Here is a 15,506-nt window from a genome sequence, read left to right as displayed (position 1 = left end):
TCCAATTCTGTCTTTTCTCTCATTGATCTACACTTAATGTATGAGTCTATATAATGCATCAGAGATCATTATATAGACTCATACATTAAGTCTATATAATGATCTCTGATGCATTATATAGATGATATAATGCATCGGAGATCATAAATCTGCCACTCAATCTGAATGTAAGTTCCAGGGGATATCTCACAAAGCTCCTCCTATCCATTAAACTGCAGCCTCCAGCTGTCAACAAGCGAAGCAGTTGATTCATGCAGGGATTTCACATAACGTCATCAGTCGGCGACACAGTTTGAGGCTGTGGGGGAAAAATCTGACCTGCTGCCCCACATGGCACCAGGTGCTGCTTCATGATCACTATTTAGGGAAAGAAACATGCATGCGTCATACCAACTTGAGGCCTACTTCTTCCACTTAATAATGCACCGCCACGTACAAAATGTTGAACCCAGCACGCTTTAAGTGCAGCGACTCCTCATTTGGTCTGCCTCTGTTTAGTTCGATTGATCTTTCTCAGTCCGCATGCTGTGAGTTCTCCTCCTCTGTCCCCCTTCTTTCTCTTCCTCCATCTCTGCCTCTTTAGCAGGCAGCAGTTCAGGCTCACTCAATCACTCCCATCATCTCTGACAAGGACACCCACCCTTAAGAAGTGTGTGTGTCTGTGTGTGTGTGTGTGTGTGTGTGTGTGTGTGTGTGTGCTCTTGAAGTACTGCCTCCAATTATAAATGAATCACTATGCTGAGTCACTCACCCCCCTCCCCCTTTCCCCATCTTTCCCCTCGAGCAGACCGGGCGCTGCTGAACTTCCACACACAAACACACACTCATTGTATATACACACTATGTTCCTCCTTGAGGAACACTAGCTGAGGAAAAAAACCCAATAACAAGCGTAGCGCTAAGAGCCAGGATCAATTCCCTGACTATCTCTTAGGATTTGTCTTTGTGTGTGCGTGTGTGCGGGGGCCTATATTTCAGGGAAACTAAAAATGTAAGTGAGAGGAAAGAGAAAGAGGAGAGAGACACACACCATCTGCAGTCATGGACCAATAAAAGTACCGTGTTTATCTGCTTTCCTCGTCATGAAGATCAATGCTGTTTGTTCTCCAGCATTTAAACACCCTCCATTAGATTGTGGGGACATTGGCAGAGCTCCTGCCCTTGGATCAGTGAACACACAGCTGCAGTCTGCAGCACGCTGAAGCTACACGGAGACCGCTGTACGCACCCCCCCACACACACACACACACCTCCGTCACAAGGGAGGCCAGAGCTGGGATCTGTTGGGGAGTGTTTCATGTTGTTTAGTGCCATGTTGGTGAAATTCTGTGATTTTATAGAAAACCTTGCCAACGATATGAGGAGTGTTAAAGTGTGGCTTTTACTCAAGTAGTCCTACTGTGTATACTGTAAGTACAACGTTGAGATAGTTCTTTACATTTTATACTACTTTATACCTCTACTCCTACATTTTGGAGAGAAATATTGTACTTATTCTACTATTTTTATTATAGTTACTACTACTAGTACTGGGGGCGGCTGGGGCTCAGAGGTCAAGCAGGTCGCCCACCAATCGGAAGGTCGGTGGTTCGATCCCCGGCTCCTACAGTCACATGTCGAAGTGTTCTTGAGCAAGATACTTAACCCCAAATTGCCCCTGAAGGCTGTGCCATCAGTGTGTGAATGAGTATTTAGATTAGATCCTGATGGGCAGGTTGGCACCTTGCATGGCAGCCTCTGCCAGCCTCTGCCAAGACGAGAAAGGCGCTGTATAGATGCAAGTCAATAGTTACTAGCTACTTTTCATACAAAACAATCATCAATTTGTAAAATATGATGCATTGTTACAGTTAAACTACCCAAATGTATATGAAGCAGTTAAAATTAGCTTCACCACGATCAACCACAACATTAAAAATCTGCTTGATGGATCAATAATAATTGTCCAATAAAATAAAATAATAATATAACACTGACAGGCCATTCTGCAAAATGAGTACCTTTTACTTGTCAAAATGTCTGTACCTTTACAACCCTTTCACGCATAGTGGCCACTACAATGCAGTCATTTTTTACAAGTCAAGTCTCAAGTCTCTCATGGTTATAATGAATGTTCTATCATCTGCTGCCATCCGGTCTGCTTCAACACGGCATGATGCATGAATGGGTTGAGTAAAATTTTGAACGTGGTATTTTTACTTGTAATGGAGTATTTTTTGTGTGAACTCTTACCAGAATTGCTTCCATCAGCAGGCATCTGTTTTTAGTGGAAAAGTTCTGATAAACCCACTGTAAGCTACCTGCCCAGCACCAAACAGAAGACAGATAGAGTTAGCAACTAGCTGGACAACATAGTGGAGCATTTAGCAGCTAAAAAGCCAGATATTTTTCTCAGTTGGTGGAGAACAAACAAGCAAGAAGCACTGTGAATATTGGACATGACATGTCAAGTAGCCAGAAATACGACTCTAAATGAATGCCAATGGCGCTCCGTGTCTTTGGATGTGTGTCTCAGGTTGGGAACCATTGCTCTAGCAGTATCCACGGTAGCCATGCAGATAGCTTTGGTTTTATTAGCTCAGCTTTAGCCTTAGCCCACTTCTGAGATATATGCTCCCATCCTAGTGCAATGCAAGTGAATAAAATGTGCTCACAGCACCAACACCAACATCCCTTTGTAGATATAATGTCTCGGATGTTAATGTCTTAATAATCCACAAAGCTCTCGGTCACTGAAACTACTTTCAACTGAGGAAATAGTCCCAATGAAAACGGTTGACAGCAGGGATTATCCAAAGTATGCTGGAAACTGATTCTGGAAAGATATCTTGCTGTTTTTGAAACACCCTTCACCAACATTGTACTCGTACAGCAGAAGAAATCTCAGTGACGGACATCTTCAAAACTGAGCAGATAAAACCAAAACTATCTGTATGGCCACCACTAGAGATAAATCAGGAAACATACCTTTTTTAAATTTGTGGATCTGTATCCGGTGTGTAAAGTGTTGGTAAAAAAGACTGGAATAGAGTTGAGATATACATTCTTGATACAATTTGGATGGTTACCCCTTCCTCCGTTAGATTTACTATATTGTTCAGAACCCTGGGTTGGGTGAATGAGCTGTGTAAAAACAGTGGACTCAAACTGAAGGGCCAAACAGAAAAATCTTTAAATCTGACCAGTGTGCATTTCCCTGTGATACTATCCCTATCTGCCTCTCCTCAGGGAAGGAGCGCTTGGTTTGTTGATGAGAGGAGAAGCACTGCAGTCACACTACTGTCACAAAGTAGGTCACTTATCCCACGTTTCACTGCATGCCCAAAGCAGATGGGTGACAGCGGTAATTGGCATCGGGGACTATAGCACGCTGTGATGGCTCTCTCTCCTGAGATACCGCATCTCTACCTTTCCTCCTGCTGTCTGTCGAGTGTCTGCTAAGGCCAAAGTCAAAAAAGACCCCTCCACCCCACCGCTCCCTGTCAGGAACACAAGCACATAAGGTCATGGTGTGTCAGGATTTCAAAGATTTATCAAAACTTTTTCTGCAGATCTGGAACTATGCCATTTTCATTTTTACACTGTTTGTTGAATTCAGCATTTGGCTCCATCTGCTGTAGTTTGGCTGGGCTATTTTTGGATGCAACAATTCAGAACACAAAAGAAATCTTATTAAATAAATAAATGCACACCAAAAACAGGATAATACCACATTCGTAAATTAATTTGACTGATGATATTATTGCGGACCATAGGCTAAGTCCTGGACTTTGTCATGGTATCCCTGACAATGTCTTGACATCATTTTAAGACTAAAGAGTCTGCAACAATGCTAGCAGCTCTTTGAAGCTGTAGCCTATTTAAAGGAATAGTTCAGCTTTGCTTCCGTGGGGTAACTCCTGTCTGCTTCTCCAAGCTGCAGGCGTGCCGACCGCCATCTACTGTAGGTAATACACTGACTATTGATAAGTACCTCATACAACCCCACTTAAAATGTTCTCATGGTAACATTTGCTAATTAACACTAAACACAAAGCACAGCTGAGGCTGACGGGAATGTCATTCATTTTGCTGGTATTATCAAAGCACTGGACAAATTACAATTTTGACCTTGATGATGGAGCTAGTTAAAAAGTCAGGGGATTGGCAAAGTTACAATTTTATCCTGAGCAGGGCAATCCATACAATAGTTGTCAAGACATTTCACTCAAAACTACAAATATGAGCCTCATGGTGGCATTAGTTTCTAAAATCATTAAGCTTCGGTTTCATGACAATCCATCCAATAGTAGACATTTCACCAAAAACGAAAATGTCGATCTCGTTATGGCTCCACAAACATCCGTACAAAATGTCATGGTAGTCCACTGTCCCATCCCTAAGAACTTCATGATAATTACCAGCCAAGCTAATGCTGTCATTAAATCCCTGTATTTAAAACCTGTACTGCTAATGAATAAGGTTTTACCTAACTCAGCCACCACTGTCTGCACCCTCATCACCACAAATCAGGGTCTACACCCATGAAGCACAGCCAATTAGAGAATAATCATATCATCTAAATTGTTTGTCAGCTATCAGAATGGATTAAACAGGATATCACGGCGTACATTAATTGCATGTGACTTGGAAACCATCCACTGGAGCCGGTGTCTTCCCTCACTGTCAGCCAGTACAGTGTGCATCTCACTACCTCAAGTGAAGAAAGATGGACACCTAGTGGTAGAGGCACCAATCTTTTATCATAATTCAGAAATAGGCTCAAATTAACAGTGAGGAAAAAATAATGACTTATTTATATTTCAGAGCTTTTATCTCTATATGAACTGTGCATACATTACATATACAGCAGTTTCATATAGCATTCACTCTCTCCCAAGGCCCATGCAAGATTATTCCTCTCACTCTTTTGCTGTAGTGTCTTTTGATTCTCTCAATTATTAATTTAAACTGGATTGAACAAATCAGATGCCACTGTTTTTTTTTTTCCATGCCCTCAGAGGTCTGCGAATGCTACAATAATAGTCTGTTCCCCGAGAGCCACAGCTGCTGTTCTGCTGAGAAAGCTCATGAAGATTTTGTCGAGGTGAACCCTTATGACCGCTGAGGAAGATTTATGAGATCTTGTGTCTCCAACCTGCTCCTTTTTCATGCCCACTCAGGTCTTATGCCCCCCAACCCCCCACACACACCTATTAGTTTTCCCCTTTCTGTGCAAAAGAAGAAAAAAAATGCCACATTCTCCACTTCCTCTCACTTCTTGTTAGAGATGACAGAAATAGTAAGCTTGATGACTCACTGCACCCAAGTCTTTTCAGATACCAGGTGCTGTCGACAAGCATTTGTGCCTATGGAAAAATAAAAAGACCCATCATGAATTCATATCTTGAGAGTCCTGTGAGACACGTGAGACACGTGTATCTATTCAGACACTACCCTAATGTTTAAGAGGAGCAGCAGCCATTTGATGTAACAGCTGCAGTTCAGATGTCTGTGGATCATCAAGGGACGCCAAATCTTGAATCATATATGATCTGTACATACAGACTGAGCATAATGTAGTATTTCATGGTATCCTCACACAGACTCTTGTCTGTCTGTAGTGCATTCATTATTACTGAAGCTTCATCATGGCAATAAATGTCTTTGCTTCAGTAACTTCCTGTGACTCAAATATATAACTGAAAGTGGTTGAAACAAAAGCTTAGCTCCTCCTGACCAGACTTAAAGGTCCCATATCGGGCTCATTTTCAGGTTTATGCTTGCATTTTATGTTTCTACTAGAACATGTTTACATGCTGTAATGTTGAAAAAACTCGTAATTTTCCTCGTACTGTCTGTCTGAATATATCTGTATTTACCCTCTGTCTGAAACGCTCCGTTTTAGTGCATTTCAATGGAATTGCAACGGAATTGCGTTGCTAGGCAACAGTTTGGGTCCATGTTTATTTCCTGTCAGCTGATGTTATTTACATACACTGCAACAGGAAATAAATTGGGACATATTTATAATGTTTATGTTTAAAACCGTGTGATGATCTAAATAGTGTATATTTGTGACATCACAAATGGACAGAAATCCTAACGGCTTGTTTCAAACACAATTTCTGAATATGGGCTGTGTGTATTTCTCTGTATATTGAGCGTTTTTATAGTTTAACAGTATTTATAAAGCACTTAAACCTGCTTTATAATATAAAACACATGAAAATCTCACTTTTTACAATATGGGACCTTTAAGTTATTCAGATACAGTTCAACTGTCAAATATGTCAACTAGATCACATCCAGCAGTTACAGAGAAACATATTCAGAGAAATACGAGAAACCAGATTGAAATTCACACAGAAGATTGTGCGATGATAAATAACTGTCTATTTGTTCATGTATGACCCTTTCTGTTAATAATGAGCATAGAATGGAGACAGGATGATAATTACCATGTTCTAATTTGCACACTTATAGGAAACAAATCTTTTCCTTTCTTCCCCGATTCAAAATCACTACCACATTCACACTGCGCATACGCAAGTCTGTGTCACATCTACTTCCTGTTGTCCATGCTCAAACGCTCCCGCCAGCAGGGTTCATCAAATTTATTTCAGACATCACATCATAAATATGTTAGGAAATGGTGATCTGTCCCCACAATTAGATAATCTTCAACAGAAATTAGACAAGTTTTATATCAAAATGGATTGAATAGGGTGAGAAAGTATTTATTTAGTATAGAAAAAAGAAAGAGAGGAATTCACTATCTAAATAAAAAAAGAAAACTCTATAATAGATAAATGTAAAATTTGTATGGAAATCTCTATAAAATTGTGATAACAATTCTATTATATTCAACTCTTTGTTTTTGTATGTCATCATATGCAGAACAGTGTAATGGCACCACCTGCTGGATGACAGTTATAGTGCAACACTGATATGGATAATAAGAAGAAAATAAATAAAAATGTTTTTTTGCTTTTTTTTCCCAACATACTACACTATGACTTTTTTGACATATAATTCAATGACTTTTCTTCGACTTACTATACTACGAATTCTTTGCATTTTTTTCAACAATGCTATACTAAGACTTTTTTTACGACATACCATACTATCACTTTTTTTTGACATACTATACTATCACTTTTTTCAACGTACTGTACTATCGGTTTTTTTCCGACATGGCTTTTTTACATGTTTTTTGCATTTTTTTTTTTAGATAATATATTATGACTTTTTTTAACATACAATTCAATGACCATTATTCGACATGTTGTACTATGACTATTTGCATTTTTTCGACTTACTATACTATGAAGTCTTTCGAATTGTTTCAACATGCCATACTATGACTTTGTTTTACATACTATACTATGACTTTTTTCGACAGATATTATTCTATGACTTTTTTGTTTTTTGTCAAAATACTATTTTCCCATTTTTTTTTTACATACTATACTATGACATTTTTTTACACTTTTTTTACAACTTTTTTTCGACAGACTATACCAAGACTCTTTATTCCCTTTATTCAACATATTATATTATGTCTTTTTTTCGACAAACTATACTATGACTTTTTTTTACACTTTTTCTACATAATACTATGCCTTTTTTTCGATCTGCTATAATACGATTTTTTTTCGACATACTGTACTATGACTTTTTTTCGACATATTATACTATAACTTTATTTTGACATACTATACTATGCCTTTTTCGACATACTATACTATAACTTTTTTGCATTTTTTTCAACATAGTATACTATGACTTTATTGCATTTATTAAAAACATACTATACTACAACTTTTTTTGACACTATACTATGACTTTTTATTCCCTTTATTCGACATACTATATTACGCCTTTTTTCGACATACTACTATTACTTTTTTTCGAAATGCTATACTATGACTTTTTTCGACACACTATACTATGACATTTTTTACACTTTTTTCGACATAATACTATGCCTTTTTTTCGATCTGTTCATAATACGCCTTTTTCTCGACATACTATACTATGATTTTTTTCGACATACTATACTATGACTATTTTTCGACATACTATACTATGACTTTTTTCGACATACTATACTATGACTATTTTTCAACATACTATACTATGACTTTTATGACTTTTTTGGACATACTATACCATTACTTTTTTGTGACGTGTTTCATCTGCTCCTCAATGCACAGGTGTTTAATGAGTGATGAGTGTTATCTGGTGACTTTCTGACAAATATGCATCCGTGTGCTCGTAGTAACTTTTATGAAACTCGTTGACGTAGATAATAAACACAGAGGTGCATTAATTTTAAATTGATAAAGTATTATATATATTATATATAGTAGTAAAATTTTTCAACAGCTAATGTGACGTCACCACAAGCAATCAGTGACATCTGCTGCTGTACACTGAAGTGAAAGAGGGGCTTCGAGCAGCACTGCCTGCCACCCAAAAAATCTGACCTATCACGTAGCCTAAACAAGAGGCAAAAAAGGAAGGCTTCTTATGGGGTGGGCCTGAGTGCCAAGTGGGTGGCCCTTGGCCTATTTCAAGCCGTTTTAACATTTAGTAGCTAGACAGGATATTCATTACATCTGTCATTTGGCCTAGTCAAAACTCTAATTCAAGATATCTGCAATTCTATTTTGACTAGGCAAAACTCTAATTTTAGATATCTGTAATTACATTTTGACTAGTATGATTCAAACTACTTTTGCCATTCATGTGTATGGGACTTCTCATTACAGATATCTACAATTCAGTCGCAGATATTCACAATGTGAATTACAGATATCTGCAACTCACTTATGACTAGTTGTAATTCCAGGTTGAGATATATACAATTTAATCCTGACTAGTCAGATTTCCAATCCAAGATATCTTTAATTCCTCTCAATTCAAGATATCTACATTGTCCTTTTTAGATAAATAATTTAAATAAAATTTGGACAAGTCAGAATGACGTTGTAGAGATCTTGAACTGGAATTATGACTAGTCAAAACTATGTTGTAGATATCTCAAACTGGAGATAGGGATAGTCATAATTTAATAAATGTTAAAACAGCTTGCCATAGCAGGCCCACCTAAGTCCAACCACAGCTAAGTAATAGTCCGTTCCCCCGAGAGCCACAGCTGCTGCTCTGCTGAGAGCTCATGAAGAATTTGTCAAAGTGAAGCCCTATGACCGCTGAGGAAGATGAGATCCTGTATCTCCCACCTGCTCCTTGGCTCCTGGTTTTCCATCTATATCCACCATTCTCCACATCCTCTCACTGCTTTTTAGAGATGACAGAAATTGTAAGCTTGATGACTCACGACACCCAAGTCTTTTCAGACACCAGGTGCTGTCAACAAGCATTTGTGCCTATGGAAAAATAAAAAGAATCACGTGTATCTAATAATATATAATATTTAAGAGGAGCAGCAGCAATTTGAGGTAACCATTACATTATAACAGCTGCAGTTCAAATGTCTGGATCATTGAGAGATGCCAAATCTTGAATCATATAAGATGTGTACATACAGATTTAGCTCAATGCAGTATTTCATGGTAGCCGCACACAGATCTGTATACTATTACCACTTCATTTCTAAAACAAAGTAGGTGAGCAATGTATCTACATTTATACATGGCGATAATGAGTGAAATATGCTTCACAAATAGTTCAAAGAGTGGTGCTTTATTGAGTTAATTTCAACAAGCCAACGTTTTACAGTTTTAAAGACTCTCGCCTGTGCATTAACAGAAAAGCTTCGTCTTAGCAATGAATGTAGTTTTAGATTCTATAACTTCCTGTGACTGAAATATGTAACCCAAAGTGGTTGAAACAAAAGTTATTCAGAAACATACCATTCAGTCACTCTTAGACAGCAGCAGCCATATAAATACCAAAATAAGGCACACATGTAGGAAAATAAATGTCTCCATTGTTTAAATTTACACCCCTTTCTTCCAATTACTTCATTTTCCTGTATTTCTCATATACAATTACAGATAAAATACCTCACTGAAACCCATGTTGTGAACTAAGTAATTTCACAATATTAAATAATATACAGTAATTTAATACATACAGTACGTTCTTAAAAAAAAACATCCTCATTCTTTATAGTGATAAGATTTTCAAGGAATTGCCTTTGTCCATTTTTAGGTGCAAGTTGGTACAGTTTGTACTGTATTGGTACATGTCCACAGCCTCCGTCTTTTCGATGCTTCCCATTCATTGTTTATGCAAGCAGCTGTGCAATGCATTCTGGTAGCGTGGCGGCGCGATTTGAGATTTGCATTAAGTTGAGGTCTAGGCTACTTTATGCAAATCACGGGTGTCCAACGCGACTCACCGCCTCTGGATACTCCCGAAAAACTTTTAAACTAAGCCTTTGTCGATCCAAAATAAAGACAGATTCAGCAACTGAATGGTTTCTTTCGCGCATAAAATGTTTTCAGAAACACATTTCGGTGAAAAGCGTTCGTCCAATCGAAGTGCCGAGTGCGTTGTGTCTAGGGGCAGCCCATCAAGCATCCAATGCTGGGAAGTGAGGCGATCCCTCGCGATAAAAAAACACCCTTGTGGACATGTACCATATGGTATTGAGGTCATGTGGTTACACAGGTGCCTCAGACGTGGTAGAGAGGCACCACTCTGCTGATGTCCTGTCTACATATGGGGCATCGGCGGTGTGGAAGAGCCTGGTAGCAGCTGTGGCAGCAGCACACATGCCCACATTCCAAGAGAATACAGTTACGTGGCTGACTGAGGCAGATCACACAGGCATTCTCCATCTGTTCTTCTGTCACGTCTTGAAGGTCCCCAGAACCCGCTACTGGAACACGCGCTCTTGGAGCTTCAGCCCGCAGTCTCTCAAACTCCCTCCTCTCCTTCTCCCTCTCCCAGCGATCTTTTAGTTGGTAGTAGTAGCGTCGGCCGACCCAAAGGAGGACAGCTGCCCCTGCCAAAGCAGAGGCAATGGCGAGCGCCTTCCACCATAGAGCCGTGCACTCTTGCTCTCCTAGCAGGGTGTCAAAGTCTGTAATGCTCAAAAAGTACTGTGAGCCATCGGAAGGGGGTCGTAGATTCAGGGTGCCGTCCACGTCCAGTACCAACTCACCCACGCCGGTAAGAGTTGTGCCCACCTGGAAAAAAGAGGGGAATATTTGTGAATATTTGCCCTTGTGGTTAGCAAAAATATGTATGCTTTATCAAATGAATATGACTTAATTATTGAGTTACAGAAGTTAACAACGTCAGTATCTCATCTTACAACTGACTTTGAGCATTTCCTCGGTCTCCAGTTGCCCTTTAAGCTTCTCCCCACTGAGGTATTGTCCTATGATGTCCCCCAAGCCGTAATTGACCTGGTGGAACTTCTCGTGGGTTGTCTCCATGTGCAGTCCGGAGGCCTGCAGAGGGCACAGGACTCTGACGGCGGTCTCATTTGATCCCACTAACACAAAGGGCACTGCATTCACTCTATGGTGCAAGACTCGTTCACTGTCCGTCCTGCAACAGGTAAAGGAAGGAACAACAGGCCGTTTTAGTCTACACATGATGATAAAGACAAAATATCACATACATTGGAACTTTTGGGTTGCCTCATTGTTTCATGTGTACATAAATATATAAAAAATCTGAAAAGAAAAAGTGACCACTTAATAATAATAATCTCAGATTGGGACAGATAGCCTGCATCACATACTGCTTTGTGGAATTTGAAAGCTACTTACTACTTAGACAAATGTAGTAAATCTAAACACAGTCATTGAAATGCTGTTAAACATGTTCAGACTACTCTATATGCAGCCTATTCAAAACACTCACTTTCAAACTCCATTCTGCAGCTGCACCACAATCCTGCTCACTCAGAAATATTAACATATAATCTCCAATATCATAGGAATTATGTTCCATCAGTGTGACCAATCACATTACGAGTGATAGAGATAATTATTCATTGATCCTACATGTCTAAGCTTCATACTGATTTTTACAATTTAAACTGAGATTACACATTATGTGCAATAAACATTTTAGTGAAACTGCTCTAACTGACAGCTGTGTCACAGTGTTATAAAAATGAAGGACATGCAGAGGTTTAATTCTGAGCTGACGGTGACTTGATGCTGTGTAATATTTGAATGTGAGGGCAAAAAACGCATAAAAGATTTAGAAAGTTCTGAGTAACAAAATAATATCCAACCAGGATTTTGATTCTGACATACAGTAAACCGTCGATACGTGCTTTGATACGGACTGAATCAATGAGGAAATAAAACAGTGTGTCTGACTCTGCAAGAGGGAGGAGACAGAGGCTTTGTCTGAAATTCCAACTGGGAACTTTTATTGCATGCCATACCCTTCTCTCACTCTCATAGCCTGTCTGCCTCTAAACTGTCCACTATCAATTAAAGGGGAAGACGGCAAAAATGTACCATGTATGTTATCATAATGCTGCAATGTATGATAGAGTACTCACCAAGTGCGTGAAAGGCTGTTCCACACCAGCCTGTGCTCTCTTAAGAGGAATTTCTGCAACACTCCGATAAATTCTTTTTGGAAGTGGCTTGTCAGAGGCTCACCTACTGGTTGCACAGCACCTACAGCATATATATACACACATGGTAGAGAATAAGAGGCAAGGATAGTATTCACATTTTTTCAGTGGAAAAAAATATATGCTATCAGCTCTCGTCTGTATTAGAAACAGTGAGACCCTGTTCACCTTCGATGACAGCATACTGTAGACAAGCTCCTGGAGTAACTTTCAAAATGTCTTTGAGTTTTCCATCAATGGTGAAGTGTGGAGCATCCTGACAACAAAAGACACAGACTGTTTGCATATGTAGTGTACATACTGTAGTAGACAGCCTTTGGATTTTTCAAAATTGCACAGTTCACAGCATAACTATCACCTAAGGGTTCACAAGATGGGCAAGAAAAAAAAATGTGTTTCTGCCACACAATATTCAGCTAGAGCTGGGCAATATATTTATCGATATAACATTGATATTGTGATATGAGACTAGATATCGTCTTAGATTTTGGATATCGTAATATGGCATAAGTGTTGTCTTTTCCTGGTTTTAAAGGCTGCATTACAGTAAAGAGATGTAATTTTCTGAACTTAAACTGTTCTAGCTGTTCTATTATGTGCCTTTACCCACTTAGTCATTATATCCACATTGTGAACATATTTTGTAAAAGCACCAATGGTCAACCCTACAATATCGTCATCAAGGTATTTGGTCAAACATATCAAGATATTTTATATTTTCTTCATATTGCCCAGCCCTATATTCAGCTCATTATAATTTTTTACTGTTCTTGAGCTTTTGCTTTTTCCTTCTGAATTTTTACTTGTGATGAGTGGTTGCAAGAAGACACTGCTTCAGTCACAAGCCCAATAGGATGAAAACAACTGGCCTATAAGATTGGCCTCCATTGTAAACACAGTTCAGAGACATTAGTAGAGTGTTGATCTACCTAAAGAGGATTCCAAGCAGTGTGAAAACAGAAAATGAAAAAAAAAAATCAAAATAGAACAATATAAAGTTATGTAAGATTATGTTAATTACACATAAACCACAACTAACATCAAGTTTGTCTAGTGTCCTCCGGCTCTTCTTATAGAGATAGTAGCAGATGCCTGAGAGGGCAAGGCTGGCCCCAAGACACACTGCCTCTGTAATCTTCACAGGAAATCCATCCATTCCCTCTGAGTCTCCTGTCACTACAGACCTGCAAAATAAATGATATGTAAGAAGGTAGAAAAAAATCAAACTGTCTTGTCTGACAATATCACATCATTCAAATCCCTCCTCAAAACCCACCTGTTTAAACTGGCCTACTCTCTCTAGTACTCATCATCACCCATCCTATGTGTCTGTACAATCATGTCTCTGTCATGTCCTGTTGTTTTTAGATTGTTTTAACTGTCAATGTTTTAATTGATTCTTGTAAGGTGTCCTTGGGTGTCCAGAAAGGCGCCACTAAATAAAATGTATTATTATATATTATTATTGTTTCCTTTATATTAATAATGACAAAAAAGTGTATGTTGCTGTGCGTGTTTAAAAAAGCTGTGACTCAATGCAGTGTGACAGTCTAATCTCGGTGGTGTAGTATTCTGCTAAACTGACAGCACTTCATAGTGCTTTTAGCGGGTCATCATTAAGTCAGTAAAATAAAATACCTACTCTATCATATGAGGAATATGCAGATGTTATCAAGTCTCACTGACGTGTTGTAAAAAAAAAAAAAAACATGAGCAATGTAAGCTCCCCGGGCGCTTTATAGCAGCCCACTGCTCCTAAATGCTTATGGGTTAAAGGCAGAGGTCAAATATCATGTACTGTATGTATATGATGATTCAAGTATTTATGTTTTAAGTTTTTAAGTAATCAGGCACTGCAAGATGTAAACAATATAATACAAACAAAGCAATAAATAAAGGAAAGTGATACATGTCAACTTTTACACTTGAGTTTACCTCTTTCATTTTTTGATTTGGCAAGGACTGCCACATATTTTCACATTCAGGTGGTTTTAGAGTATTTGAGTACTCTGGGAGAACCATCAGAACAGGTTGTTTAATGACCACCTGGGTTATTTGTTTTTCAAAAAACGGATGCTTAGATAGAAATAATACATTTCTTTGGATGCTTAGCGTTAGCTGTGACTCCAATGAAGCTAACGACAATATGAGAGGCACAAAGTGGGGCATAACGAGTGAAAGTAAGACACAAAGACAAGAGACACATTGGATCCTCTTTAGCCAAATCTGTGATAGCTAACCATAAATACAGCCAGCTAACTTTAACTAGTATGCTATAAACAGCAGTCACAGCTTACTGCCTTTGTTAATGGTGGGTGAAAATACACTAAAAAATAAACGTTATATCCTGTGAGAGTCACTTGTCACATAATCAGTGAGGTTATTTTCTTTAAAACATTGGTTAGCATTAGCTACAGTTAGCTGCTAGCCAGCTGTTAGCTACCGTTGTTAACGCAACAGTGGAACGAGTGGTGACTTCTAAACGTTATTTAACAATACTGGCGTTAGTTAACTATATGAGCAACAGTACTTAGTGTAGAAAGATATATATGTCTTAATTGTCAAGTAATAATCAATCAGTTTTTTTACCTGTCAGAGAAAGGAGAAGTCTCAAGGTGCTCTCAAGTTGACATATTCAGCTGATATGTCTGTGTTGTCCACTGCATGTGACGTGGATGATGCAAAACGTTGCGTGATGACGTATAACGGCTAGTGATGTGTCGATCGCGAACGAGTCGGTTCAAAGAGCCGGCTCTTTTAAGTGAACGATAAGAGCCGGCTCCCGCCCGAGAGACGTTTTTTTTTTTTTTTTTTTATTAATGCAAGGCAGATTGACAGGATGATCTTCTCCACGCCACGGGCACTCCATGCACTGACTGTGACTGAATGTTGTGTTAATGACGTCAGGTGATGACAGACCAGCAGGGGCGGGGTCGCGCGGCGC

General features: G+C 38.9%; 1 protein-coding gene across 1 annotated transcript; it reads right to left on the bottom strand.

The window, feature by feature from the left end:
- Window positions 1–9,671: 9,671 nt before the first annotated feature.
- On the bottom strand, window positions 9,672–15,285 carry mul2 (mitochondrial E3 ubiquitin protein ligase 2). Its single transcript, XM_074651113.1, has 6 exons — window positions 15,152–15,285; window positions 13,602–13,746; window positions 12,731–12,818; window positions 12,485–12,605; window positions 11,280–11,511; window positions 9,672–11,144 (listed from the first exon to the last, which is right to left on the bottom strand). The coding sequence occupies exons 2-6, from the start codon at window positions 13,716–13,718 to the stop codon at window positions 10,629–10,631; spliced, it is 1,074 nt and encodes a 357-aa protein (XP_074507214.1). The 5' UTR covers window positions 13,719–13,746; window positions 15,152–15,285; the 3' UTR covers window positions 9,672–10,628.
- Between the last annotated feature and the right edge of the window lie 221 nt (window positions 15,286–15,506).

This window comes from Sebastes fasciatus, chromosome 11 (genome assembly GCF_043250625.1).
Source record: "Sebastes fasciatus isolate fSebFas1 chromosome 11, fSebFas1.pri, whole genome shotgun sequence".
NCBI lineage: Eukaryota > Metazoa > Chordata > Actinopteri > Perciformes > Sebastidae > Sebastes > Sebastes fasciatus.
This window is presented reverse-complemented; position numbering and strand designations above follow the sequence as displayed.

Bases quoted from the DNA above. Each gene is read 5' to 3' on its own strand.
- mul2 (XM_074651113.1), bottom strand. From the start codon at position 13,718: ATGGATGGATTTCCTGTGAAGATTACAGAGGCAGTGTGTCTTGGGGCC. The intron at 11,512-12,484 runs GTGAGTACTCTA...TACCTGTTGCAG, and splicing joins AACAGCCTTTCACGCACTTG to GACGGACAGTGAACGAGTCT. The intron at 11,145-11,279 runs GTCAGTTGTAAG...TCTTTTTTCCAG, and splicing joins AGACCGAGGAAATGCTCAAA to GTGGGCACAACTCTTACCGG.